Below are 24,411 nucleotides of genomic sequence, written 5' to 3' on the forward strand. Positions count from 1 at the left end.
TACTTTCATTAAAAAATAATCCAGCCACCAAGCGAGGAAACATGAGATCAATTATTCCTCTGCCCTTAACTGCTTTAGTGGTGGACTTGGTAGGATTGGGTCAATGCTTGGAGTGGATGATCTTAAAGGTCTTTTCCAACCTAAACGATTCTATGATTCTATGATTGGTGCCGTTCCTCCATGCTGATTGGCCATACAGAGGGTGGGTGTGGTCCCTCCATGCTGATTGGCTGACCAGCCGGGCAGGTGTGACGAGCCCACCCGTTCTCTGCGCTCTCCCCGCAGGCTGCAGTGGTGCGGGCTGTCGCAGAGCTGCTGTGCGGCGCTGGCAGCGCTCCTGGCCGAACACCCCAGCCTGTCCCAGCTGGAGCTGGGCGACGGCACGCTGGGCGACGGCGGCGTGCGCCTGCTCTGCGAGGGGCTGCAGCAGCCCAGCTGCTGCCTGCGTGTGCTGCGGTGAGTGGCCCCGGCACCCCTGGGCATCCCCCCGGCACCCGTGGGCATCTCCCAGGCAGCCAAACCCACGGGGTGGAGCGGAGGGCTGGGCAGGTACCCCAGAGAAGTCCCTCCAGGCTGGCAGGGACCCTCGGTCCCCCTCTCCCAGGGTGAGGAGCTGGAAAGCAGTGGCAGCGGGCTGGGGACCGTCACTGTGGTGGGGTGGCACCACGGGGCCCTTGGAGCAGCTCTGAGGGTCTTTCGTGCGGGTCCCCGGCAGGCTGTGGTACTGCCGTCTCAGCAGCGGCTGCTGCGAGGACCTCACCGCCGTGGTGGGCACCAGCCCCTGGCTGGAGGAGCTGGATTTGTCCTGGCGGGACAGGGGCCGCGGTCCTGCCTGCGTGTGCTGGGGGTCAGGGCAGAGCCAGAGTGGCTCCTTCCCTCTCCCGTTTCCCCACGCCCGTCGGTGGGAGCAGTTGCGTGGGTGTTTGATGCCAAAGAAAGGGCCTGGGGCCAGTGCCAGGCATCCCGCTGTGCTCTGCCCCGTCCTTCCCCCTGTCCCCGCCATGCCCAGGGCTGCGTGCGTGGCTGCGGCTCCTGCCCCACGTCCCTGAGGGATGGCTCATGTACCTGGGAGCGAGGTGCCAGCCCTGGAAGGGAGTCTCCAGCCAGTTTGGCGTTTTAATAGACAAAAAGAGAAATTCACAGTGTGCCACGCGTTGGTGGGGACAGAGCCCCAGCCCCCTGCACCCGTGTCCCCAGGGAGTCCTGCGGTGTGGCCCGGGCATCCTCAGAGCGCCGTGGCCAGGGTGCTGACGCCAACATCGTCATAGTGTGTGTCCCCCGGGGGCTGGGCCACGGGGTCCCTCGTGGCTCCTGGGGGACTTGGCGGGGGGCAGCTGCCACCTTCGGGGACAGCAAAGGCTGGTGCCTTAATGGGGCTGCTGCGCGCCCCTGCTGCCAGAGCCTGGCTGGGCTCTTGCCGCAGCCCCCGGGGCTTTGCTGCCTGCTGCCTGCCCGCCAGCGCAGCCGAGCTGCGGCGGAGGTGGCTCTGCAGGGCACAGGGTGGCTGTGGCCCCTCTCACCTGTGGGTGGGACACAGCCCCAGCTCCTGCGTGCCACCCCGTCGGCGTTGTCCCCAGCGCTGGGAGCGGGGCACTCTTGTGGCACGGCGGCGGCATCGTCGTAGCCATCCGGGGGGCCGTGCTGGGCAGGGGGGCCTGGGACAGGCACGCAGGTGGGTGGCAGTGAAGCGGAGGCCGTGGCAGGGCTCTGGCTGTGCCACCCCACTCCAGCCACGCCACTGGGGATGTGCTGGTGGCACTGGGGCTGCTGCTGTCGCCCACGTTCCTGCCCCCGGGCTCCTACCTGGGGCTGCCCTGGGCTCGCTCTCCTCCATGCTGTCCCCGCTGTAATACGGCAGCTTCGTCACCGACCCCTCGGACAGGGAGCCTGGCGGGGGGAGGACGGAGCGTTGGGGGTGACCGAAGCCTGCACCAGCGGGACGCGGTGCTGCAGGTGGATTGTGGGGCAGAGACCCCCCATCTTTCGGGAGAGCTGCGAGGCACGGGGAGGGTCTGCACGGACCTGAGCGACTGGGCACCTCCTGGTACTCGGGCATGAGGGTGTAGTCCAGCTCCTCGTAGACAGCATCGGAGACGGCGTCTCCAGCTCTACCGGGGCCTGGCATGATGGGCAGTGCTCAGCCAGGGCCATGGGGACCGTGGGTGGCACTGGGGTCACCCGCTGCCCACCCTCTGAGCCATCCCGTGGCAGGGCCGCCCCAGCACCCCCAAACATCCACCCGCCGGCACCCACCTCGGCGCTGAGCCCGGGCGCGGCACGCCTGCACGGCCAGGGCAGCCAGGGCCAGGCACAGCAGCGTCCCCAGCACCACGCACAGGACCGTGGGCACCGGCACGCTCCCCGATGCTGCCGCTGCCGCCGCGCTGCTACTGCTGGGGACAGCTGCGGGGACATGAGCAGGCGGCGTGAGCAGGGGCACTGCGGGCAGCATGGCGCGGGGGGCTGGCGGCACAGGCAGAGCTACCTGTGCAAGCGGCACCCTCCGGGCAGCGACTCCCCGGGGACGGGCTGGGCGTCCCGCTCGTGCCGTCACTGTCCTCGTCACAAGCGACGAGGGCGTCCCCGCCGGGGCTGCAGGCCTGCAGGCGCCAGGGTGCCGAGGGGCAGCGCCAGAGCCAGCGGGCCCCCTCCTGGCAGCCCACCCAGGCCAGCCAGGCGGGGGCCGGGTCCCGGGCAGGGGCGGCCTCCAGCCTCCCCCCGTCCCCGCAGCCCAGCTGCCGGCAGGCGGCAGTGGCCGTGGCGGGGCTGGTGCCGTTGGCGCACACGCGGCCCCACGTGCCCTTGTGGAGCACCTCCAGGTGCCCGCTGCAGCGGCCGCTGCCGCCCGCCAGCCGCAGGGAGAGCTGCTCTGCAAGGTGGTGCGCGGGGGGTCACGGCACGGCCGCGCCATCCCGCTGCCCCTGCTCCCCGAGCTGGGGGCGCACGGCACTGACCTGAGCAGACGGCTCCCGCCCCGCCACCGCGCCGGCAGCCGTGCTGTGCCGAGGCCGGGCACTCCCAGAGCGACGCCTCCGTCCCGGCACAGCCGCCGGCATGCGGCCACAGCGGCCCCGTGCCGGGACCAAAGCGGGCTGAGCCGGGTGCCGCCAGCGCCCTTCCGCAGCCCAGCTGGCAGCAGACGACGCTGGCGTCCAGGAGGTCCCAGGTTTCCTGGCACACAGCTGGGAGCCAATGGAGGTGGCAGAACCTTTTGAGCTGTTATCAGGTGGGTTATCTCCCAGCTGACGGGGCCCCAGCCTCCAATAATCTTCTCCGTGCCCAAATATGAAGATTGGCTCTGCTTCTGGCGTCACACACCTCACCACGGTGGGTCGGTGCCCGGATGTGCCCGCGGGGAGCCAGCCCCCCAGGCCACTGCCACCGCCATGAGGAGCATGGGCCCTTCCCACACGTGTCCCCCCATGGGGCTGACCCTGCTGCCAGAGCCCAGGAAGAGCACGGTGCTGATGGTGACAGGATTCACCCCAAAATCTGCCAGAGTCTCCACGGGGCCGCCCTCAGCACTGACAAGGGGCATCGACCGCACACAGCTTCCCGGCCAGCTGCAGTGCTGCCGCTGTGACCCCCTTAGTGGGAGGGATGCAGGGACCTCTGCTCTTGCTGTCCCCACTTACTGCCGGGCTCCTTCTGCTCCCGGAGAAGAGCCTCCAGCTCTCAGCACCGCCCGGCAGCCAGCGGGGCAGACCCTTTCCTCCTGCCATGGCGATGAAGGACATCTCTGCAGAGCTCCTCTTTGGTAGCACTTTGCAGGCGGAGGCATCCCCAGGAGCCCAGGCACGCTGCCTTTGGGCCCAGGGCCACGAGCAGAGGGGGACAGAGGCTGCGGGTGGCCCCAGGCAATTGCATTTGCTCCCAGGGTGCGTGAGGATTGCAGGCTGGTTAAAGCAGGCCTTGATGGATGAGGATGATCCATCGGGAGAGGGGAAGGACCTCCCCAACTGAGCAGAGGCCCAAAATAATCCCAGACCGTATCCTTCTTGCCTCGGCCACACTTAAGAAAGCCCTGAGCATTGAAACAAGTGTCCCATTGGCGTATTGGATGTGTGGTGGGGCTGCTGAGGAGGTCCTGGGGAATGGGGCTGTGCTTGGGACTGGCTCTGCTTCTCGCCAGCGCAGAGTACAAGCAGAAATACAGAGAGCACGTGGTCAGGGAGTTCCGCTGGTACAAGGAAGTGAACTCCTGTCTCGGGGACAACCTGTCCATCAGCAGCCGCTACACTCACCTGACCATCGCCAGGACACCTTGCAGCAAGGGCAGAGGTGAGCATGAAGCTGTGGGCACCCACTGCGGCTGTGCCGACGCCAGCAACACACCAGCCACCATCACCATCGCCACACAGACGCTGTTTAAACCTGACAAAGATGGGCAACCACCACAGGTGGTGCTGCTGGTGGGTGCCACAGGGATGGGGAAGACGATGACAGTCAGGAAGGTGATGGTAGAGTGGGTGGAAGGGAGCCTCTGCGCGCAGTGTGACTACATCTTCTGCATAGGCTGTAAAGACCTTGCCTTTACCAAAGAAGCGAGTGTGGCAGACGTGGTTTCAAAGTGCTACCCTCACAAATGGGCGCCAGCTGGGAAGCTGCTGGATGACCAGAAGAAGATCCTGTTCATTTCTGAGGGCTTTGAGGCCCTGGGATTTTCCTTGGTTCACCCTGAAGATGAGCTGAGCTCTGACCCAAGGGAAGTGAAGGCGCTGGAAACCACCCTGAGGAGCTTGTTGAAGAAGACTGTCCTCCCCGAGTCCTCCTTGCTCATCACCACGAGGCCAATGGCTCTTCAAAGCCCAGGTACTGCCTGGAGTGTGAACATTAGGTGGAAATACTGGGGTTTTCATCAGCCATGAGGGAGGAGTATTTCCAGAGGCGTTTTGAGAACGACAATAAAGCCGACGTGGCCTTCAGGTTTGCACCAAGGCCAAGTGCCGGGTGCTGCACTTGGCTCACAACAAGCCCATGCAACGCTACAGGCTTGGGGAAGAGTGGCTGGAAAGCTGCCTGGCGGAAAAGGACCTGGGGGTGTTGGTCGACAGCCGGCTGAACATGAGCCAGCAGTGTGCCCAGGTGGCCAAGAAGGCCAACAGCATCCTGGCTTGTATCAGGAACAGTGTGGCCAGCAGGAGCAGGGAAGTGGTCGTCCCCCTGTACTTGGCACTGGTGAGGCTGCACCTGGAATGCTGTGTCCAGTTTTGGGCCCCTCAGCACAAGGAGGACATTGAGGTGCTGTAGCGTCTCCAGAGAAGGACAACGGAGCTGGTGAAGGGTGTGGAGCACAGGGCTGGTGGGGAGCGGCTGAGGGAGCTGGGGGTGTTCAGCCTGGAGAAGAGGAGGCTGAGGGGAGACCTGATCGCTCTCTGCAGCTGCCTGACAGGAGGGTGTAGTGAGGTGGGTGTTGGTCTCTTCTCCCACGTAACTAGCAATAGGACGAGAGGAAATGGCCTCACGCTGTGCTGGGGGAGGTTTAGATTGGATATTGGGAAAAGTTTCTTGACGGGAAGAGTGGTCAAGCACTGGAAGAGGCTGCCCAGAGAGGCGGTGGAGTCCCCATCCCTGCAAGTGTTCAAAAAACCGGGCAGACGTGGCACTTTGGGCCACGTGGCACCAGGCCTGCTGGCAGCTGATGGAGATCGGCTGTCTCCAACGGGGAAAAGGATCCTCGCCCATGAGTTGGCGGGACTCATTGAGAGGGCTTTAAACTAGGTTCGCAGGGGGGAAGGGGAAGGGGATATAAACGGGCCCGCTAGTGAGGAGCACAGGGGCAGCATGGCAACATTGGGGGCAAAATCAATAGCTCGGCTCAAGTGCATCTACACCAATGCACGTAGCATGGGCAACAAACAGGAGGAGCTGGAAGCCCTTGTGCAGCAGGATGGCTATGACATAGTCGCCATCACAGAAACGTGGTGGGACGACTCTCATGACTGGAGTGCTGCACTGGAGGGCTATCAGCTCTTCAGAAGGGATAGGCAAGGAAGGAGAGGTGGTGGGGTGGCTCTGTATGTTAGGGAGTGTTTTGACTGCATAGAGCTCGACAGTGGTGATGACAAGGTCGAGTGCTTATGGGTGAGGATGAGGGGGAAGGCCAGCAAGGCGGATGTCCTGTTGGGAGTCTGCTATAGCCCACCCAACCAGGATGTAGAGGTAGATGAGGCATTCTAGAAGCAGCTGGCAGAAGTCTCGCAATCGCTAGCCCTTGTTCTCGTGGGCGACTTTAACTTGCCAGACATCTGCTGGAAATACAGCATACCATACCATACAGCAGAGAGGCAGCAGTCCCAAAAGTTCCTAGAGCATGTGGGGGATAACTTCCTGATGCAGCTGGTAAGCGAGCCTACCAGGGGAGGTGCCTCGCTTGACCTGCTGTTTACTAATAGAGAAGGGCTTGTGGGAAATGTTGAGGTCGGAGGCCGTCTCGGGCTGAGCGACCACGATATGATAAAGTTCTCGATTCTGGGTGATGCCAAGCGGAGGGGCAGCAAAACTGTTACGACGGACTTCCGGAGGGCAGACTTTGGCCTCTTCAGGACCCTGGTTGGGAAAGTCCCTTGGGAGGCAGTCCTGAAGGGCAAAGGGGTCCAGGAAGGCTGGGCCTTCTTCAAGAAGGAAGTCTTAAGGGCGCAGGCGCGGGCTGTCCCCGCGTGCCGTAAGACCAACCGGCGGGGGAAAACGACCGGCCTGGCTGAATAGGGAGCTTTTGCGGGGACTCAGGGAAAAAAGGAGAGTCTACCGCCTTTGGAAGAAGGGGCAGGCAACTCAGGAGGAGTACAGGGATCTTGTCAGGTCCTGCAGGGAGGAAATTCGAAAGGAAAAAGCCCAGCTAGAACTCAATCTGGCCAATACTGTAAAAGATAATAAAAAATGCTTTTACAAGTACATTAGCAATAAAAGGAGAGCCAAGGAGGATCTCCATCCTTTGCTGGATGCGGGGGGGAACATTGTCACCGAGGACAGGGAAAAGGCTGAGGTACTTAACGCCTTCTTTGCCTCTGTGTTTAACAGCCAGACCGGTCATCCCCAGGGTACTCAGGCCCCTGAGCTAGAGGATAGGGATGGGGAGCAGAATGGAGCCCTCATAGTCCAGGAGGAAGCAGTTAACGACCTGCTACGCCACCTGGACACTCACAAGTCTATGGGGCCAGATGGGATCCACCCGAGAGTACTGAGGGAGCTGGCAGAGGAGCTCACCAAGCCACTTTCCATCATCTATCAGCAGTCCCGGTTAACAGGGGAGGTCCCTGATGACTGGAGGCTTGCCAACGTGACGCCCATCTCCAAGAAGGTCCGGAAGGAGGACCCGGGGAACTACAGGCCTGTCAGCCTGACCTCGGTGCCAGGGAAGATTATGGAGAGGTTCATCTTGAGTGAACTCAACAGGCAAGTGCCTATCAACCAGGGGATGAGGCCCAGCCAGCATGGGTTCATGAAAGGCAGGTCCTGCTTGACCAACCTGATCTCCTTTTATGACCTGGTGACCCGCCTGGTAGATGATGCAAAGGCTGTGGATGTCATTTCCCTGGACTTTAGCAAAGCCTTTGACACCGTCTCCCACAATATTCTCCTTGGGAAGCTGGCAGCTCATGGCTTGGACGGGAGTAGTCTTTGCTGGGTAAAAAACTGGTTGGGTGGCCGAGCCCAGAGATTAGTGGTGAATGGAGTTAAGTCCAGTTGGCAGCTGGTCACGAGCGGTGTTCCCCAGGGCTCTGTTTTGGGGCCAGCCTTGTTTAATATCTTTATCGATGATCTGGATGAGGGGATTGAGTGCAGCCACAGTCAGTTTGCAGACGACACCAGGAAGGGTGGGAGTGTCGATCTGCTGGAGGGTAGGATGGCCCTGCAGAGGGACCTGGACAGGCTGGAGCGACGGGCCGAGGCCAACTGTATGAGGTTTAACAAGGCCAAGTGTCGGGTCCTGCACTTGGCTCACAACAATCCCATGCAGTGCTACAGGCTTGGGGAAGAGTGGCTGGAAAGCTGCCTGGCCGAAAAGGACCTGGGGGTGTTGGTCGACAGCCGGCTGAACATGAGCCAGCAGTGTGCCCAGGCAGCCAAGAAGGCCAACAGCATCCTGGCCTGTATCAGGAACAGTGTGGCCAGCAGGAGCAGGGAGGTGATTGTTCCCCTGTACTCGGCAATGGTGAGGCCGCACCTGGAATGCTGTGTCCAGTTTTGGGCCCCTCAGTACAAGAAGGACATTGAGGTGCTGGAGCGTGTCCAGAGAAGGGGAACGGAGCTGGTGAAGGGTGTGGAGCACAGGGCTGGTGGGGAGCGGCTGAGGGAGCTGGGGGTGTTCAGCCTGGAGAAGAGGAGGCTGAGGGGAGACCTGATCGCTCTCTGCAGCTGCCCGACAGGAGGGTGCAGTGAGGTGCGTGTTGGGCTCTTCTCCCATGTGGTTAGCAATAGGACGAGAGGAAATGGGCTCAAGCTGCATCAGGGGAGGTTTAGGTTGGAAATTAGGAAAAAATTCTTTACGGAAAGGGTGGTCAAGAATTGGAAGAGGCTACCCAGAGAGGTGGTAGAGTCACCATCCCTGCAAGTGTTCAAAAGGCGGGTAGATGTGGCACTCTGGGACATGGTTTAGTCTGGTCTACCCTTGATTGGCTTAGAGTAGACTTGGTAGTGTAGGTTAATGGTTGGACTGGATGATCTTAAAGGTCTTTTCCAACGTAAACGATTCTATGATTCTATGATTCTATTCTATGGTTTAGTGGGCATGGTGGTGTTGGGTTGATGGTTGCACTGATGATCCTAGAGATCCTTTCCAACCTTAATGATTCCTAGTTTTACTTTCATTAAAAAATAATCCAGCCACCAAGCGAAGGAACATGAGATTAATTATTCCTCTGCCCTTAACTGCTTTAGTGGTGGACTTGGTAGTGTTAGGTCAATGCTTGGAGTGGATGATCTTAAAGGTCTTTTCCAACCTAAACAATTCCATGATTCTATGATTGGTGCCGCTCCTCCATGCTGATTGGCCAGGTGGTGGGTGGGTGTGGTGCCTCCATGCTGATTGGCCCTGCAGTGGTTGGATTGGTGCAGTTCCTCCATGCTGATTGGCCATACAGAGGGTGGGTGTGGTCCCTCCGTGCTGATTGGCTGACCAGCCGGGCAGGTGTGACGAGCCCACCCGTTCTCTGCGCTCTCCCCGCAGGCTGCAGTGGTGCGGGCTGTCGCAGAGCTGCTGTGCGGCGCTGGCAGCGCTCCTGGCCGAACACCCCAGCCTGTCCCAGCTGGAGCTGGGCGACGGCACGCTGGGCGACGGCGGCGTGCGCCTGCTCTGCGAGGGGCTGCAGCAGCCCAGCTGCCGCCTGCGTGTGCTGCGGTGAGTGGCCCCGGCACCCCTGGGCATCCCCCCGGCACCCGTGGGCATCTCCCAGGCAGCCAAACCCACGGGGTGGAGCGGAGGGCTGGGCAGGTACCCCAGAGAAGTCCCTCCAGGCTGGCATGGTCCCTCGGTCCCATTCGTCCAGGGTCTGTCAGGTGCAGACGCTGCTCTAAGGAGCAGCAGTGCCGGCGTTCCCTCCTTCCCACCCGGCGCAGCTCACCAACCGGCCGCTCCAGCCCTGCGTCCCTGTTTGCCTTGGTCCTGCAGGCTGGGGAGCTGCCGGCTGCTGGGCGCCTGCTGCCAAGCCCTGGCCGCTCGGCTGGCGCAGAGCCCCCGCCTCACCTGCCTGGACCTGAGCGACAACGAGCTGGGAGCTGATGGCGTCCTGCAGCTCTGCCGGCACCTCCGGCGCCCCGCCTGCCCACTGCAGGCCCTGGGGTAAGGTGCCTGCCACGTCCCCCTTGCATCCCCGGCACGGCCGTGCCGCGCCGGCACCCTGGTGTCGGATACTGCGGGACAAGGAGGGGGACACGGGCATGCCATTGCCCAGGAGAGCAGAGGGTGGATTTAACAGCTCTTCTCCTTTTCTTCCTCTATGTAAAGACTGAGCACGGCCGGCTTAAAGGAGGAAGCGCTGCAGGAGCTGGCCGCCCTGCGGACACTGAAGCCCCACCTGAAGATCGGGTACCTCCTCGAGCAGGACCCGCCGCAGGCTGGGGCCATGGCCCGGCTGCCCTTCCACGGCAGGATCCTGCCGGGCGAGGGGGGCCGCAGGGCAGCGAGGTGCTCCCTTCCTTCAGGAGAGCTCCTTGCAGCACCCGCAGCCATTTCTGGCCCAGTTCTGGGTGCTGCTGAAGACAGGGGGAAGCCTCCCTGGGACAGAGTCTGCCCCACGCCTTGGGGACAGGGGCCGTGGTCCTGCCTGCGTGTGCTGGGGGTCGGGGAAGAGCCAGAGTGGCTCCTTCCCTCTCCCGTTTCCCCACGCCCGTCGGTGGGAGCAGTTGCGTGGGTGTTTGATGCCACAGAAAGGGCCTGGGGCCAGTGCCAGGCATCCCGCTGTGCTCTGCCCCGTCCTTCCCCCTGTCCCCGCCATGCCCAGGGCTGCGTGCGTGGCTGCGGCTCCTGCCCCACGTCCCTGAGGGATGGCTCATGTACCTGGGAGCGAGGTGCCAGCCCTGGAAGGGAGTCTCCAGCCAGTTTGGCGTTTTAATAGACAACAAGAGAAATTCACAGTGTGCCACGCGTTGGTGGGGACAGAGCCCCAGCCCCCTGCACCCGTGTCCCCAGGGAGTCCTGCGGTGTGGCCCGGGCATCCTCAGAGCGCCGTGGCCAGGGTGCTGACGCCAACATCGTCATAGTGTGTGTCCCCCGGGGGCTGGGCCGCGGGGTCCCTCGTGGCTCCTGGGGGACTTGGCGGGGGGCAGCTGCCACCTTCGGGGACAGCAAAGGCTGGTGCCTTAATGGGGCTGCTGCGCGTCCCTGCTGCCAGAGCCTGGCTGGGCTCTTGCCGCAGCCCCCGGGGCTTTGCTGCCTGCTGCCTGCCCGCCAGCGCAGCCGAGCTGCGGCGGAGGTGGCTCTGCAGGGCACAGGGTGGCTGTGGCCCCTCTCACCTGTGGGTGGGACACAGCCCCAGCTCCTGCGTGCCACCCCGTCGGCGCTGTCCCCAGCGCTGGGAGCGGGGCACTCTTGTGGCACGGCGGCGGCATCGTCGTAGCCATCCGGGGGGCCGTGCTGGGCAGGGGGGCCTGGGACAGGCACGCGGGTGGGTGGCAGTGAAGCGGAGGCCGTGGCAGGGCTCTGGCTGTGCCACCCCACTCCAGCCACGCCACCGGGGATGTGCTGGTGGCACTGGGGCTGCTGCTGTCGCCCACGTTCCTGCCCCCGGGCTCCTACCTGGGGCTGCCCTGGGCTTGCTCTCCTCCATGCTGTCCCCGCTGTAATACGGCAGCTTCGTCACCGACCCCTCGGACAGGGAGCCTGGCGGGGGGAGGACGGAGCGTTGGGGGTGACCAAAGCCTGCACCAGCGGGACGCGGTGCTGCAGATGGGGCCGTGGGGCAGAGACCCCCCAGCTTTCGGGAGAGCTGCCAGGCACGGGGAGGGTCTGCACGGACCTGAGCGACTGGGCACCTCCTGGTACTCGGGCATGAGGGTGTAGTCCAGCTCCTCGTAGACGGCATCGGAGACAACGTCTGCAGCTCTACCGGGGCCTGGCATGATGGGCAGTGCTCAGCCAGGGCCATGGGGACCGTGGGTGGCACTGGGGGTCACCCGCTGCCCACCCTCTGAGCCGTCCCGTGGCGGGGCCGCCCCAGCACCCCCAAACACCCACCCGCCGGCACCCACCTCGGCGCCGAGCCCGGGCGCGGCACGCCTGCACGGCCAGGGCAGCCAGGGCCAGGCACAGCAGCGTCCCCAGCACCACGCACAGGACCGTGGGCACCGGCACGCTCCCCGATGCTGCCGCTGCCGCTGCCGCCGCGCTGGTGCTGCTGGGGACACCTGCGGGGACATGAGCAGGCGGCGTGAGCAGGGGCACTGCAGGCAGCCTGGCGCGGGGGGCCGGCAGCACGGGCAGAGCTACCTGTGCAAGCGGCACCCTCCGGGCAGCGGCTCCCCAGGGACGGGCTGGGCGTCCCGCTCGTGCCGTCACTGTCCTCGTCACAAGCGACGCGGGCGTCCCCGCCGGGGCTGCAGGCCTGCAGGCGCCAGGGTGCCGAGGGGCAGCGCCAGAGCCAGCGGGCCCCCTCCTGGCAGCCCACCCAGGCCAGCCAGGCGGGGGCCGGGTCCCGGGCAGGGGCGGCCTCCAGCCTCCCCCCGTCCGCGCAGCCCAGCTGCCGGCAGGCGGCGGTGGCCGTGGCGGGGCTGGTGCCGTTGGCGCACACGCGGCCCCACGTGCCCTTGTGGAGCACCTCCAGGTGCCCGCTGCAGCGGCCGCTGCCGCCCGCCAGCCGCAGGGAGAGCTGCTCTGCAAGGTGGTGCGCGGGGGGTCATGGCACGGCCGCGCCATCCCGCTGCCCCTGCTCCCCGAGCTGGGGGCACACGGCACTGACCTGAGCAGACGGCTCCCGCCCCGCCACCCGCGCCGGCAGCCGTGCTGTGCCGAGGCCGGGCACTCCCAGAGCGATGCCTCCGTCCCGGCACAGCCGCCGGCATGCGGCCACAGCGGCCCCGTGCCGGGACCAAAGCGGGCCGAGCCGGGTGCCGCCAGCGCCCTTCCGCAGCCCAGCTGGCGGCAGACGACGCTGGCGTCCCGGAGGTCCCAGGTTTCCTGGCACACGGTGCCCCAGCTCCCATTGACGTAGACCTCCACCCGCCCGGCGCAGCGCCCGGGGCCGCCCGACAGCCTCACCCGCCGGCTGCCTGCAGGGCACGGAGGGCACCGGGCTGGGGCGGCCGCTCACCGTGCCGGCACCCTCCGGCCCTGCCCGGGACACTCACCCGAGCACACCACGGCCACCTCCTCGCGGCTGACGGCCGGCGCGGCGGCCGTCCCCGACACGTTGCACTGGGCCAGCTGCTCCTCGCTGCCGGCACACCGCAGCCCCTGCAGCCCCACAGTGCCCGAGCCCGCCACGCTGTAGACCTTCTCCGGCACGCCACAGCCCAGCTGCCGGCACACCACGCTGCCACGCCGCGCATCCCACAGCCCCGCCGGCACGCGGGGCCCAGGCCCCGGGCCTTGCGGCAACCTCCAGACGCCCATCGCACCGGCTCTCCCCCTCCACCAGACGCAGGGGCGCGGCAACGCCTGCAAAATGCCCGGTGGTGCGGTGCCGTGAGGCTGCCGCACCAGCACCGCAGGGGCCCTGAGGGGATGGGGGGCCCTGAGGGGCTGACGGGGCCCCATTTCAGCCCTCCCTTCACCCCAAAACGGCCCTGTGTCCTCCGTCCCCAACTTTTCGGCTGTCCCAAAAGCCCCTTCAGGCTTTTCCCGGCACATGCCATACAGACCTGAGCAGTTGACGGCAGCGGCGTGGCCGGGGGGGCAGGCGGGCTCCCCCAGCAGCGCCGTGGGGCACTCGCCTGGGTGCCGCTCGCTCCCGACGCAGCCAAAGGCGTCGCGCCGCAGCGGCCCGTCCCCCCCGCCGAAGGAGCCTCCCGGGGGCACGGCAGCGGCGGGGCCGCAGCCCAGGTGGTGGCAGAGGACGTGGGCGTCGCGCAGGTCCCAGCCGGTGGCGCAGAGGGACCCCCACGTGCCCGCCGCCTCCGCCTCCACCCGCCCGGCGCAGCCCGAGCTGTTGTCCGCCAGCCGGAAAGCCGTGTAGGCTGCGGCAGAAAGGGCGTTGGGGGGGGACGACGCGGTGGGGACTCCCCCAACACCCGCCGGCGGCCCCAGCGCTTACGGGAGCAGATGATGCTGGCATGGCTGGTGCAGGCCTGGCTGCGCGGCGGCCGCCGGGCGCAGCTGGCAAGGAGGGGCTCGGTGCCGCTGCACTCGAACCCCCCCTCCCAGAGCAGCCCCGGTCCCGCCTCAAACCAGCCGGTGCCAGAGACGGCCAGGGCCACGCCGCAGCCCAGCTCCCGGCACACCACCTGGGCGGCCTTCATGTCCATGGCGTCCTCGCAGACGCTGGCCCACGCTCGGCCCCGACGCACCTCCAGCCGCCCGGCGCAGGCAGTGTCGCCGCCCACCAGCCGGGCAAACCCTGCCGGAAGAGGCGCGCGGGTCAGTGCTGACGGATGTGCCGGGACCGGTGCGTGTCCCCCACCACCCAGCTCCTACCTTGGCAGATGACGGCAGTGTCCAAATCGTGAAGGAAGACGTAGGGTCCCCAGCCGCGGATCTTGCAGTCCCAGATCGCAGTCTCGTTCCCAACGCAGTCGACCACAACCAGGCTGACGGGGCCGTCCCCTTTGCCAAAGTGGGTGCTGGCAGGGTAGGCATCGGCAGCCGAGCCACAGCCCAGCTGCTGGCACACCACCTCCGCGTCCTCCATGTCCCATTCGTCGTCTGACACCGATCCCCAGCTTCCCCGCAGCTTCACCTCCACCCTCCCGGCACAAGGACTCCCGCCAGCCGCCAGCCGCAGCTCCACCGCCTCTGCACCGGGGCACCAGCACGGCTTCAGCCCTGCCAGGGGATGCCCCAGCACATGGCGGTCGTCCCGGCATGGCCAGCCTCCCCACCTCACCTGCACAGGTCACCCCCAGGTCCCACTCGTGGCTGCAGAAGTGCTGTCCCCAGCCAAAGTGGGAACAGTCCTGCAGCATTGCCTCGTCGCCCCGGCAGAAGAGGGGCTGGAGCCAGATCCTCCCGGTGCCCTGCCCAAACGGGGCGTAGGGGGACGACCTGGCCACTGGCCCGCAGCCCAGATGACGGCACACCACGGTGGCCCAATGGGAATTCGACTGGTAGTCGTACTTGCAGACAGAGCCCCACTCGCCATCGTGCTTCACCTCCACCCTCCCGGCACAGCGCCCGCCGCCGCCCACCAGCCGCAGCTCCCCGGTGCCTGCGGCAAGGACGGTGCTGAGCCCAGCCTGGGGCTGGACAGGGGTCCCTGCCCCACGGATGACCCCTTCCCGATACTCACCTTCGCAGAGCCACACACACAGGAGCAGCCCCAGCACCCCGACCAGCACCATCCTGACGTCCCAGACCCCCGGCGCGGGGCGGGTGATATATAGACAGCGCCGCAGCTGGGAGCCAATGGAGGTGGCAGAACCTTTTGAGCTGTTATCAGGTGGGTTATCTCCCAGCTGACAGGGCCCCAGCCTCCAATAATCTTCTCCGTGCCCAAATATGAAGATTGGCTCTGCTTCTGGCGTCACACACCTCACCACGGTGGGTCGGTGCCCGGATGTCCCCGCGGGGAGCCAGCCCCCCAGGCCACTGCCACCGCCATGAGGAGCATGGGCCCTTCCCACGCGTGTCCCCTCATGGGGCTGACCCTGCTGCCAGAGCCTGGCAAGAGCACGGTGCTGATGGTGACAGGATTCACCCCAAAATCTGCCAGAGTCTCCACAGGGCCGCCCTCAGCACTGACAAGGGGCATCGACTGCACACAGCTCCCCGGCCAGCTGCAGTGCTGCCGCTGTGACCCCCTTAGTGGGAGGGATGCAGGGACCTCTGCTCTTGCTGTCCCCACTTACTGCCGGGCTCCTTCTGCTCCCGGAGAAGAGCCTCCAGCTCTCAGCACCGCCCGGCAGCCAGCGGGGCAGACCCTTTCCTCCTGCCATGGCAATGAAGGACATCTCTGCAGAGCTCCTGTTTGGTAGCACTTTGCAGGCAGAGGCATCCCCAGGAGCCCAGGCACGCTGCCTTTGGGCCCAGGGCCACGAGCAGAGGGGGACAGAGGCTGCGGGTGGCCCCAGGCAATTGCATTTGCTCCCAGGGTGGGTGAGGATTGCAGGCTGGTTAAAGCAGGCCTTGATGGATGAGGATGGTCCATCGGGAGAGGGGAACGACCTTCCCAATTGAGCAGAGGCCCAAAATGATCCCAGACCGTGTCCTTCTTGCCTCTGCCACACTTAAGAAAGCCCTGAGCGTTGAAACAAGTGTCCCATTGGCATATTGGATGTGTGGTGGGGCTGCTGAGGAGGTCCTGGGGAATGGGGCTGTGCTTGGGAATGACTCTGCCTCTGATGGGCAACCGCTGCAGGTGGTGGTGCTGGTGGAGGCCCCCGGGGATGGGGAAGATGATGATGGTCAAGAAGGAGATGGTAGAGTGGGTGGAAGGGAGCCTCTGCGCGCAGTGTGACTACATCTTCTGCATAGGCTGTAAAGACCTTGCCTTTACCAAGGAAGCGAGCGTGGCAGACGTGGTTTCAAAGTGCTGCCCTCTCAAATGGGCGCCAGCTGGGAAGATACTGGATGACCAGAAGAAGGTCCTGTTCCTTTCTGATGGCTTCGAGGCCCTGGGATTTTCCTTGGTTCAGCCTGAAGATGAGCTGAGCTCTGACCCCAGGGAAGTGAAGGCGCTGGAAACCACCCTGAGGAGCTTGTTGAAGAAGACTGTCCTCCCCAAGTCCTCCTTGCTCACCACCATGAGGCCAACAGCTCTTCAAAGCCCTGGGCAGTGCCTGGAGGGTGAGCATTACGTGGTGTGGTTCCTCCATGCTGCTTGTCCAGGTGGTGGGTGGGTGTGGTCCCCCCATGCTGACTGACCCTGCAATGGGTGGATTGGGAAGACGACTGGCCTGGCTGAACAGGGAGCTTTTGGCGGGACTCAGGGAAAACAAGAGAGTTTATCAGCTTTGGAAGAAGGGGCAGGCAACTCAAGAAGAGTACAGGGATCTCGTTAGGTCATGCAGACAGGAAATCAGAAAGGCAAAAGCCCAGCTAGAACTCACTCTGGCCACTGTTGTGAGTGAGAATAAAAAATGTTTCTGCAAATACATTAACGACCAAAAGAGAGCCAAGGAGAATCTCCGTCCTTTATTGGATGCGGGGGGGAACATTGCCACCAAGCATGAGGAAAAGGCTGAGGTACCAATGCCGCCTTTGCCTCAGTCTTTAATAGCCAGAGCAGTTATCCCCAGGGTATTCAGCCCCCGCAGCTGGAAGACAGGGAAGGAGAGCAGAACAAAGCCCCCATAATCCAGGAGGAAGCAGTTAACGACCTGCTACACCACCTGGACACTCACAGGTCTGTGGGGCCGGATGGGATCCACCCAAGGGTACTGAGGGAGCTGGCGGAGGAGCTTGCCAAGCCACTCGCCATCATCTATCAGCAGTCCTGGTTAACAGGGGAGGTCCCTGATGACTGGAGGCTTGCCAATGTGACGCCCATCTCCAAGAAGGTCCGGAAGGAGGACCCAGGGAACTACAGGCCTGTCAGCCTGACCTCGGTGCCAGGGGAGATTATGGAGAGGTTCATCTCGAGTGAACTCAACAGGCAAGTGCAGGTCAACCAGGGGATGAGGCCCAGCCAGCACGGGTTCATGAAAGGCGGGTCCTGCTTGACCAGCCTGAACTCCTTCTATGACCTGGTGACCTGCCAAGTGGATGATGCAAAGGCTGTGGGTGTCACCTACCTGGACTTTAGCAAAGCCTTTGACACCGTCTCCCACAGCATTCTCCTAAGGAAGCTGGCGGTTCATTTTGCAGATGACACCAACTTGGGCAGGAGTCTTTCTGCTCGAGGGTAGGAAGGTCCTGCAGAGGGACCTGGACAGGCTTGACCGATGGGCCGAGGCCAACTCTATAAGGTTCAACAAGGCCAAGTGCCAGGTGCTGCACTTGGCTCACAACAAGCCCATGCAGCGCTACAGGCTTGGGGAAGAGTGGCTGGAAAGCTGCCTGGCGGAAAAGGACCTGGGGGTGTTGGTCGACAGCCGGCTGAACATGAGCCGGCAGTGTGCCCAAGTGGCCAGGAAGGCCAACAGCATCCTGGCTTGTATCAGGAACAGTGTGGCCAGCAGGAGCAGGGAAGTGGTCGTCCCCCTGTACTCGGCACTGGTGAGGCTGCACCTGGAATCCTGTGTCCTGTTTTGGGCCCCTCAACACAAGAAGGACATTGAGGTGCTGCAGCGTGTCCAGAGAAGGGCAACGGAGCTGGTGAAGGGTGTGGAGCACAGGGCTGGTGGGGAGCGGCTGAGGGAGCTGGGGGTGTTCAGCCTGGAGAAGAGGAGGCTGAGGGGAGACCTGATTGCTCTCTGCAACTTCCCGACAGGAGGGTGCAGTGAGGTGGGTGTTGGGCTCTTCTCCCATGTGGTTAGCGATAGGACGAGAGGAAATGGGCTCAAGCTGCATCAGGGGAGGTTTAGGTTGGAAATTAGGAAAAAATTCTTTACGGAAAGGGTGGTCAAGAATTGGAAGAGGCTACCCAGAGAGGTGGTGGAGTCACCATCCCTTCAAGTGTTCAAAAGGCGGGTAGATGTGGCACTCTGGGACATGGTTTAGTCTGGTCTACCCTTGATTGGCTTAGAGTAGACTTGGTAGTGTAGGTTAATGGTTGGACTGGATGATCTTAAAGGTCTTTTCCAACGTAAACGATTCTATGATTCTATGATTCTATTCTATGGTTTAGTGGGCATGGTGGTGTTGGGTTGATGGTTGCACTGATGATCCTAGAGATCCTTTCCAACCTTAATGATTCCTACTTTTACTTTCATTAAAAAATAATCCAGCCACCAAGCGAAGGAACATGAGATTAATTATTCCTCTGCCCTTAACTGCTTTAGTGGTGGACTTGGTAGGGTTGGGTCAATGCTTGGAGTGGATGATCTTAAAGGTCTTTTCCAACCTAAACGATTCTATGATTCTATGATTGGTGCCGTTCCTCCATGCTGATTGGCCATACAGAGGGTGGGTGTGGTCCCTCCATGCTGATTGGCTGACCAGCCGGGCAGGTGTGACAAGCCCACCCGTTCTCTGCGCTCTCCCCGCAGGCTGCAGTGGTGCGGGCTGTCGCAGAGCTGCTGTGCGGCGCTGGCGGCACTCCTGGCCGAACACCCCAGCCTGTCCCAGCTGGAGCTGGGCGACGGCACGCTGGGCGACGGCGGCGTGCGCCTGCTCTGCGAGGGGCTGCAGCAGCCCAGCTGCCGCCTGTGTGTGCTGCGGTGAGTGGCCCCGGCACCCCTGGGCATCCCCCCGGCACCCGTGGGCATCTCCCAGGCAGCCAAACCCACGGGGTGGAGCGGAGGGCTGGGCAGGTACCCCAGAGAAGTCCCTCCAGGCTGGCAGGGACCCTCGGTCCCCCTCTCCCAGGGTGAGGAGCTGGAAAGCAGTGGCAGCGGGCTGGGGACCGTCACTGTGGTGGGGTGGCACCACGGTGCCCTTGGAGCAGCTCTGAGGGTCTTTCGCGCGGGTCCCCGGCAGGCTGTGGTACTGCCGCCTCAGCAGCGGCTGCTGCGAGGACCTCGCCGCCGTGGTGGGCACCCTCTCCCGTTTCCCCACGCCCGTCGGTGGGAGCAGTTGCGTGGGTGTTTGATGCCAAAGAAAGGGCCTGGGGCCAGTGCCAGGCATCCCGCTGTGCTCTGCCCCGTCCTTCCCCCTGTCCCCGCCATGCCCAGGGCTGCGTGCGTGGCTGCGGCTCCTGCCCCACGTCCCTGAGGGATGGCTCATGTACCTGGGAGCGAGGTGCCAGCCCAGGAAGGGAGTCTCCAGCCAGTTTGGCGTTTTAATAGACAACAAGAGAAATTCACAGTGAGCCACGCGTTGGTGGGGACAGAGCCCCAGCCCCCTGCACCCGTGTCCCCAGGGAGTCCTGCGGTGTGGCCCGGGCATCCTCAGAGCGCCGTGGCCAGGGTGCTGACGCCAACATCGTCATAGTGCGTGTCCCCCGGGGGCTGGGCCGCGGGGTCCCTCGTGGCTCCTGGGGGACTTGGCGGGGGGCAGCTGCCACCTTCGGGGACAGCAAAGGCTGGTGCCTTAATGGGGCTGCTGCGCGTCCCTGCTGCCAGAGCCTGGCTGGGCTCTTGCCGCAGCCCCCGGGGCTTTGCTGCCTGCTGCCTGCCCGCCAGCGCAGCCGAGCTGCGGCGGAGGTGGCTCTGCAGGGCACAGGGTGGCTGTGGCCCCTCTCACCTGTGGGTGGGACACAGCCCCAGCTCCTGCGTGCCACCCCGTCGGCGCTGTCCCCAGCGCTGGGAGCGGGGCACTCTTGTGGCACGGCGGCGGCATCGTCGTAGCCATCCGGGGGGCCGTGCTGGGCAGGGGGGCCTGGGACAGGCACGCGGGTGGGTGGCAGTGAAGCGGAGGCCGTGGCAGGGCTCTGGCTGTGCCACCCCACTCCAGCCACGCCACCGGGGATGTGCTGGTGGCACTGGGGCTGCTGCTGTCGCCCACGTTCCTGCCCCCGGGCTCCTACCTGGGGCTGCCCTGGGCTTGCTCTCCTCCATGCTGTCCCCGCTGTAATACGGCAGCTTCGTCACCGACCCCTCGGACAGGGAGCCTGGCGGGGGGAGGACGGAGCGTTGGGGGTGACCGAAGCCAGCAACAGCAGGACGCGGTGCTGCAGGTGGATTGTGGGGCAGAGACCCCCCATCATCTTTCGGGAGAGCTGCGAGGCACGAGGAGGGTCTGCACGGACCTGAGCGACTGGGCACCTCCTGGTACTCGGGCATGAGGGTGTAGTCCAGCTCCTCGTAGACAGCATCGGAGACGGCGTCTGCAGCTGTACCGGGGCCTGGCATGATGGGCAGTGCTCAGCCAGGGCCATGGGGACCGTGGGTGGCACTGGGGTCACCCGCCGCCCACCCTCTGAGCCGTCCCGTGGCAGGGCCGCCCCAGCACCCCCAAACACCCACCCGCCGGCACCCACCTCGGCGCTGAGCCCGGGCGCGGCACGCCTGCACGGCCAGGGCAGCCAGGGCCAGGCACAGCAGCGTCCCCAGCACCACGCACAGGACCGTGGGCACCGGCACGCTCCCTGATGCTGCCGCTGCCGCCGTGCTGGTGCTGCTGGGGACACCTGCGGGGACATGAGCAGGCGGCGTGAGCAGGGGCACTGCGGGCAGCGTGGCGCGGGGGGCCGTCGGCACCGGCAGAGCTACCTGTGCAAGCGGCACCCTCCGGGCAGCGGTTCCCCGGGGACGGGCTGGGCGTCCCGCTCGTGCCGTCACTGTCCTCGTCACAAGCGACGCGGGCGTCCCCGCCAGGGCTGCAGGCCTGCAGGCGCCAGGGTGCCGAGGGGCAGCGCCAGAGCCAGCGGGCCCCCTCCTGGCAGCCCACCCAGGCCAGCCAGGCAGGGGCCGGGTCCCGGGCAGGGGCGGCCTCCAGCCTCCCCCCGTCCCCGCAGCCCAGCTGCCGGCAGGCGGCGGTGGCCGTGGCGGGGCTGGTGCCGTTGGCGCACACGCGGCCCCACGTGCCCTTGTGGAGCACCTCCAGGTGCCCGCTGCAGCGGCCGCTGCCGCCCGCCAGCCGCAGGGAGAGCTGCTCTGCAAGGGGGTGCGCGGGGGGTCACGGCACGGCCGCGCCATCCCGCTGCCCCTGCTCCCCGAGCTGGGGGCGCACGGCACTGACCTGAGCAGACGGCTCCCGCCCCGCCACCGCGCCGGCAGCCGTGCTGTGCCGAGGCCGGGCACTCCCAGAGCGACGCCTCCGTCCCGGCACAGCCGCCGGCATGCGGCCACAGCGGCCCCGTGCCGGGACCAAAGCGGGCCGAGCCGGGTGCCGCCAGCGCCCTTCCGCAGCCCAGCTGGCGGCAGACGACGCTGGCGTCCAGGAGGTCCCAGGTTTCCTGGCACACGGTGCCCCAGCTCCCATTGACGTAGACCTCCACCCGCCCGGCGCAGCGCCCGGGGCCGCCCGACAGCCTCACCCGCCGGCTGCCTGCAGGGCACGGAGGGCACCGGGCTGGGGCGGCCGCTCACCGTGCCGGCACCCTCCGGCCCTGCCCGGGACACTCACCCGAGCACACCACGGCCACCTCCTCGCGGCTGACGGCCGGCGCGGCGGCCGTCCCTGACACGTTGCACTGGGCCAGCTGCTCCTCGCTGCCGGCACACCGCAGCCCCTGCAGCCCCACAGTGCCCGAGCCCGCCACGCTGTAGACCTTCTCCGGCACGCCACAGCCCAGCTGCCGGCACACCACGCTGCCACGCCGCGCATCCCACAGCCCCGCCGGCACGCGGGCCCAGGCCCCGGGCCTTGCGGCAACCTCCAGACGCCCATCGCACCGGCTCTCCCCCTCCACCAGACGCAGGGGTGCGGCAACGCCTGCAAAATGCCCGGCGGTGCGGTGCCGTGAGGCTGCCGCACCAGCACCGTAGGGGCCCTGAGGGGATGGGGGGGCCCTGAGGGGATGGGGGGCCCTGAGGGGATGGCGGGGTCCCATTTCAGCCCTCCCCTCTCCCCAAAACGGCCCTGTGTCCTCTGTCCCCAACTTTTCGGCTGTCCCAAAAGCCCCTTCAGGCTTTTCCCGGCACATGCCATACAGACCTGAGCAGTTGACGGCAGCGGCGTGGCCGGGGGGGCAGGCGGGCTCCCCCAGCAGCGCCGTGGGGCACTCGCCTGGGTGCCGCTCGCTCCCGACGCAGCCAAAGGCGTCGCGCCGCAGCGGCCCGTCCCCCCCGCCGAAGGAGCCTCCCGGGGGCACGGCGGCGGCGGGGCCGCAGCCCAGGTGGTGGCAGAGGACGTGGGCATCACGCAGGTCCCAGCCGGTGGCGCAGAGGGACCCCCACGTGCCCCCCGCCTCCGCCTCCACCCGCCCGGCGCAGCCCGAGCTGTTGTCCGCCAGCCGGAAAGCCGTGTAGGCTGCGGCAGAAAGGGCGTTGGGGGGGGACGACGCGGTGGGGACTCCCCCAACACCCGCCGGCGGCCCCAGCGCTTACGGGAGCAGATGATGCTGGCATGGCTGGTGCAGGCCTGGCTGCGCGGCGGCCGCCGGGCGCAGCTGGCAAGGAGGGGCTCGGTGCCGCTGCACTCGAACCCCCCCTCCCAGAGCAGCCCCGGTCCCGCCTCAAACCAGCCGGTGCCAGAGACGGCCAGGGCCACGCCGCAGCCCAGCTCCCGGCACACCACCTGGGCGGCCTTCATGTCCATGGCGTCCTCGCAGACGCTGGCCCACGCTCGGCCCCGACGCACCTCCAGCCGCCCGGCGCAGGCAGTGTCGCCGCCCACCAGCCGGGCAAACCCTGCCGGGAGAGGCGCGCGGGTCAGTGCTGACGGATGTGCCGGGACCGGTGCGTGTCCCCCACCACCCAGCTCCTACCTTGGCAGATGACGGCGGTTTCAAAATCACGTATGCTGCTGTTGTAGGGTCCCCAGCCATCGATCTTGCAGTCCCAGATCGCAGTCTCGCTCCCGACGCAGTCAACCAGAAACAGGTTGATGGGGCCGTCCCCTTTGCCGAAGCGGGTGCTGGCAGGGTAGGCACCGGCAGCCGAGCCACAGCCCAGCTGCTGGCACACCACCTCTGCGTCCTCCATGTCCCAGTTGGGGTCTCCCACCGATCCCCAGACTCCTCGCAGCTTCACCTCCACCCTCCCGGCACAAGGACTCCCGCCAGCCGCCAGCCGCAGCTCCACCGCCTCTGCACCAGGGCACCAGCACGGCCTCAGCCCTGCCGGGGGATGCCCCGGCACACGGCAGTCGTCCTGGCATGGCCAGCCTCCCCACCTCACCTGCACAGGTCACCCCCACGTCCCGCTCATGGCCGCAGAAGTGATGTCCCCAGCCATAGTGGGCACAGTCCTGCAGCATCGCCTCGTCGCCCCGGCAGAAGAGGGGCTGGAGCCAGATCCTGCCGGTGCCCTGCCCAAACGGGGCGTAGGGGGACGACCTGGCCACTGGCCCACAGCCCAGATGACGGCACACCACGGCGTCCCAACGGGCATCCCAGTGGAAGTCGTAGGTGCAAACGGAGCCCCACTCGCCATCGTGCTTCACCTCCACCCTCCCGGCACAGCGCCCGCCGCCGCCCACCAGCCGCAGCTCCCCGGTGCCTGCGGCAAGGACGGTGCTGAGCCCAGCCTCAGGCTGGAAGGGATCCCTGCCCCACGGATGAACCCTGCCCCAACACTCACCTTCACAGAGCCACACACACAGGAACAGCCCCAGCACCCCGACCAGCACCATCCTGACGTCCCAGACCCCCGGCGCGGGGCGGGTGATATATAGGCAGCGCTGCAGCTGGGAGCCAATGGAGGTGGCAGAACCTTTTGAGCTGTTATCAGGTGGGTTATCTCCCAGCTGACGGGGCCCCAGCCTCCAATAATCTTCTCCGTGCCCAAATATGAAGATTGGCTCTGCTTCTGGCGTCACACACCTCACCACGGTGGGTCGGTGCCCGGATGTGCCCGCGGGGAGCCAGCCCCCCAGGCCACTGCCACCGCCATGAGGAGCATGGGCCCTTCCCACGCGTGTCCCCTCATGGGGCTGACCCTGCTGCCAGAGCCTGGCAAGAGCACGGTGCTGATGGTGACAGGATTCACCCCAAAATCTGCCAGAGTCTCCACGGGGCCGCCCTCAGCACTGACAAGGGGCATCGACTGCACACAGCTCCCCGGCCAGCTGCAGTGCTGCCACTGTGACCCCCTTAGTGGGAGGGATGCAGGGACCTCTTCTCTTGCTGTCCCCACTTACTGCCGGGCTCCTTCTGCTCCCGGAGAAGAGCCTCCAGCTCTCAGCACCGCCCGGCAGCCAGCGGGGCAGACCCTTTCCTCCTGCCATGGCGATGAAGG

General features: G+C 65.5%; 2 protein-coding genes across 2 annotated transcripts; both read right to left on the reverse strand.

Moving 5' to 3' along the window:
• Positions 1-1,225: 1,225 nt before the first annotated feature.
• LOC142593720 (antigen WC1.1-like) lies at positions 1,226-14,931 on the reverse strand. The gene is given in 15 exon segments (XM_075712227.1): positions 1,226-1,341; positions 1,521-1,655; positions 1,804-1,887; positions 2,023-2,118; positions 2,254-2,373; positions 2,501-2,869; positions 2,955-3,030; positions 12,473-12,705; positions 12,784-13,006; positions 13,008-13,093; positions 13,297-13,611; positions 13,689-13,991; positions 14,069-14,386; positions 14,478-14,798; positions 14,880-14,931. Coding segments are annotated over 15 exon segments (2,847 nt in total).
• A 4,587-nt stretch (positions 14,932-19,518) lies between these two features.
• On the reverse strand, positions 19,519-23,806 carry LOC142593721 (scavenger receptor cysteine-rich type 1 protein M130-like). The gene is made up of 13 exons (XM_075712228.1): positions 23,755-23,806; positions 23,353-23,673; positions 22,941-23,261; positions 22,561-22,863; positions 22,169-22,483; positions 21,638-21,946; positions 21,251-21,559; positions 20,752-21,165; positions 20,544-20,657; positions 20,319-20,402; positions 20,097-20,180; positions 19,814-19,948; positions 19,519-19,634 (listed from the first exon to the last, which is right to left on the reverse strand). The coding sequence occupies exons 1-13, from the start codon at positions 23,804-23,806 to the stop codon at positions 19,519-19,521; spliced, it is 2,877 nt and encodes a 958-aa protein (XP_075568343.1).
• Positions 23,807-24,411: the final 605 nt, after the last annotated feature.

Source organism: Pelecanus crispus, chromosome 6 (assembly GCF_030463565.1).
Source record: "Pelecanus crispus isolate bPelCri1 chromosome 6, bPelCri1.pri, whole genome shotgun sequence".
Lineage (NCBI taxonomy): Eukaryota > Metazoa > Chordata > Aves > Pelecaniformes > Pelecanidae > Pelecanus > Pelecanus crispus.

Excerpts from the sequence above, each read along its gene's own strand:
- LOC142593721 (XM_075712228.1), bottom strand. The coding sequence starts at position 23,806 with ATGGTGCTGGTCGGGGTGCTGGGGCTGTTCCTGTGTGTGTGGCTCTGT. Across the intron at positions 23,674-23,754 it reads GTGTGTGTGGCTCTGTGAAG|GCACCGGGGAGCTGCGGCTG; the intron begins GTGAGTGTTGGG and ends TCCTTGCCGCAG. Across the intron at positions 20,658-20,751 it reads CGGTGCCGACGGCCCCCCGC|GGAGCGTGCCGGTGCCCACG; the intron begins GCCACGCTGCCC and ends CGGCAGCATCAG.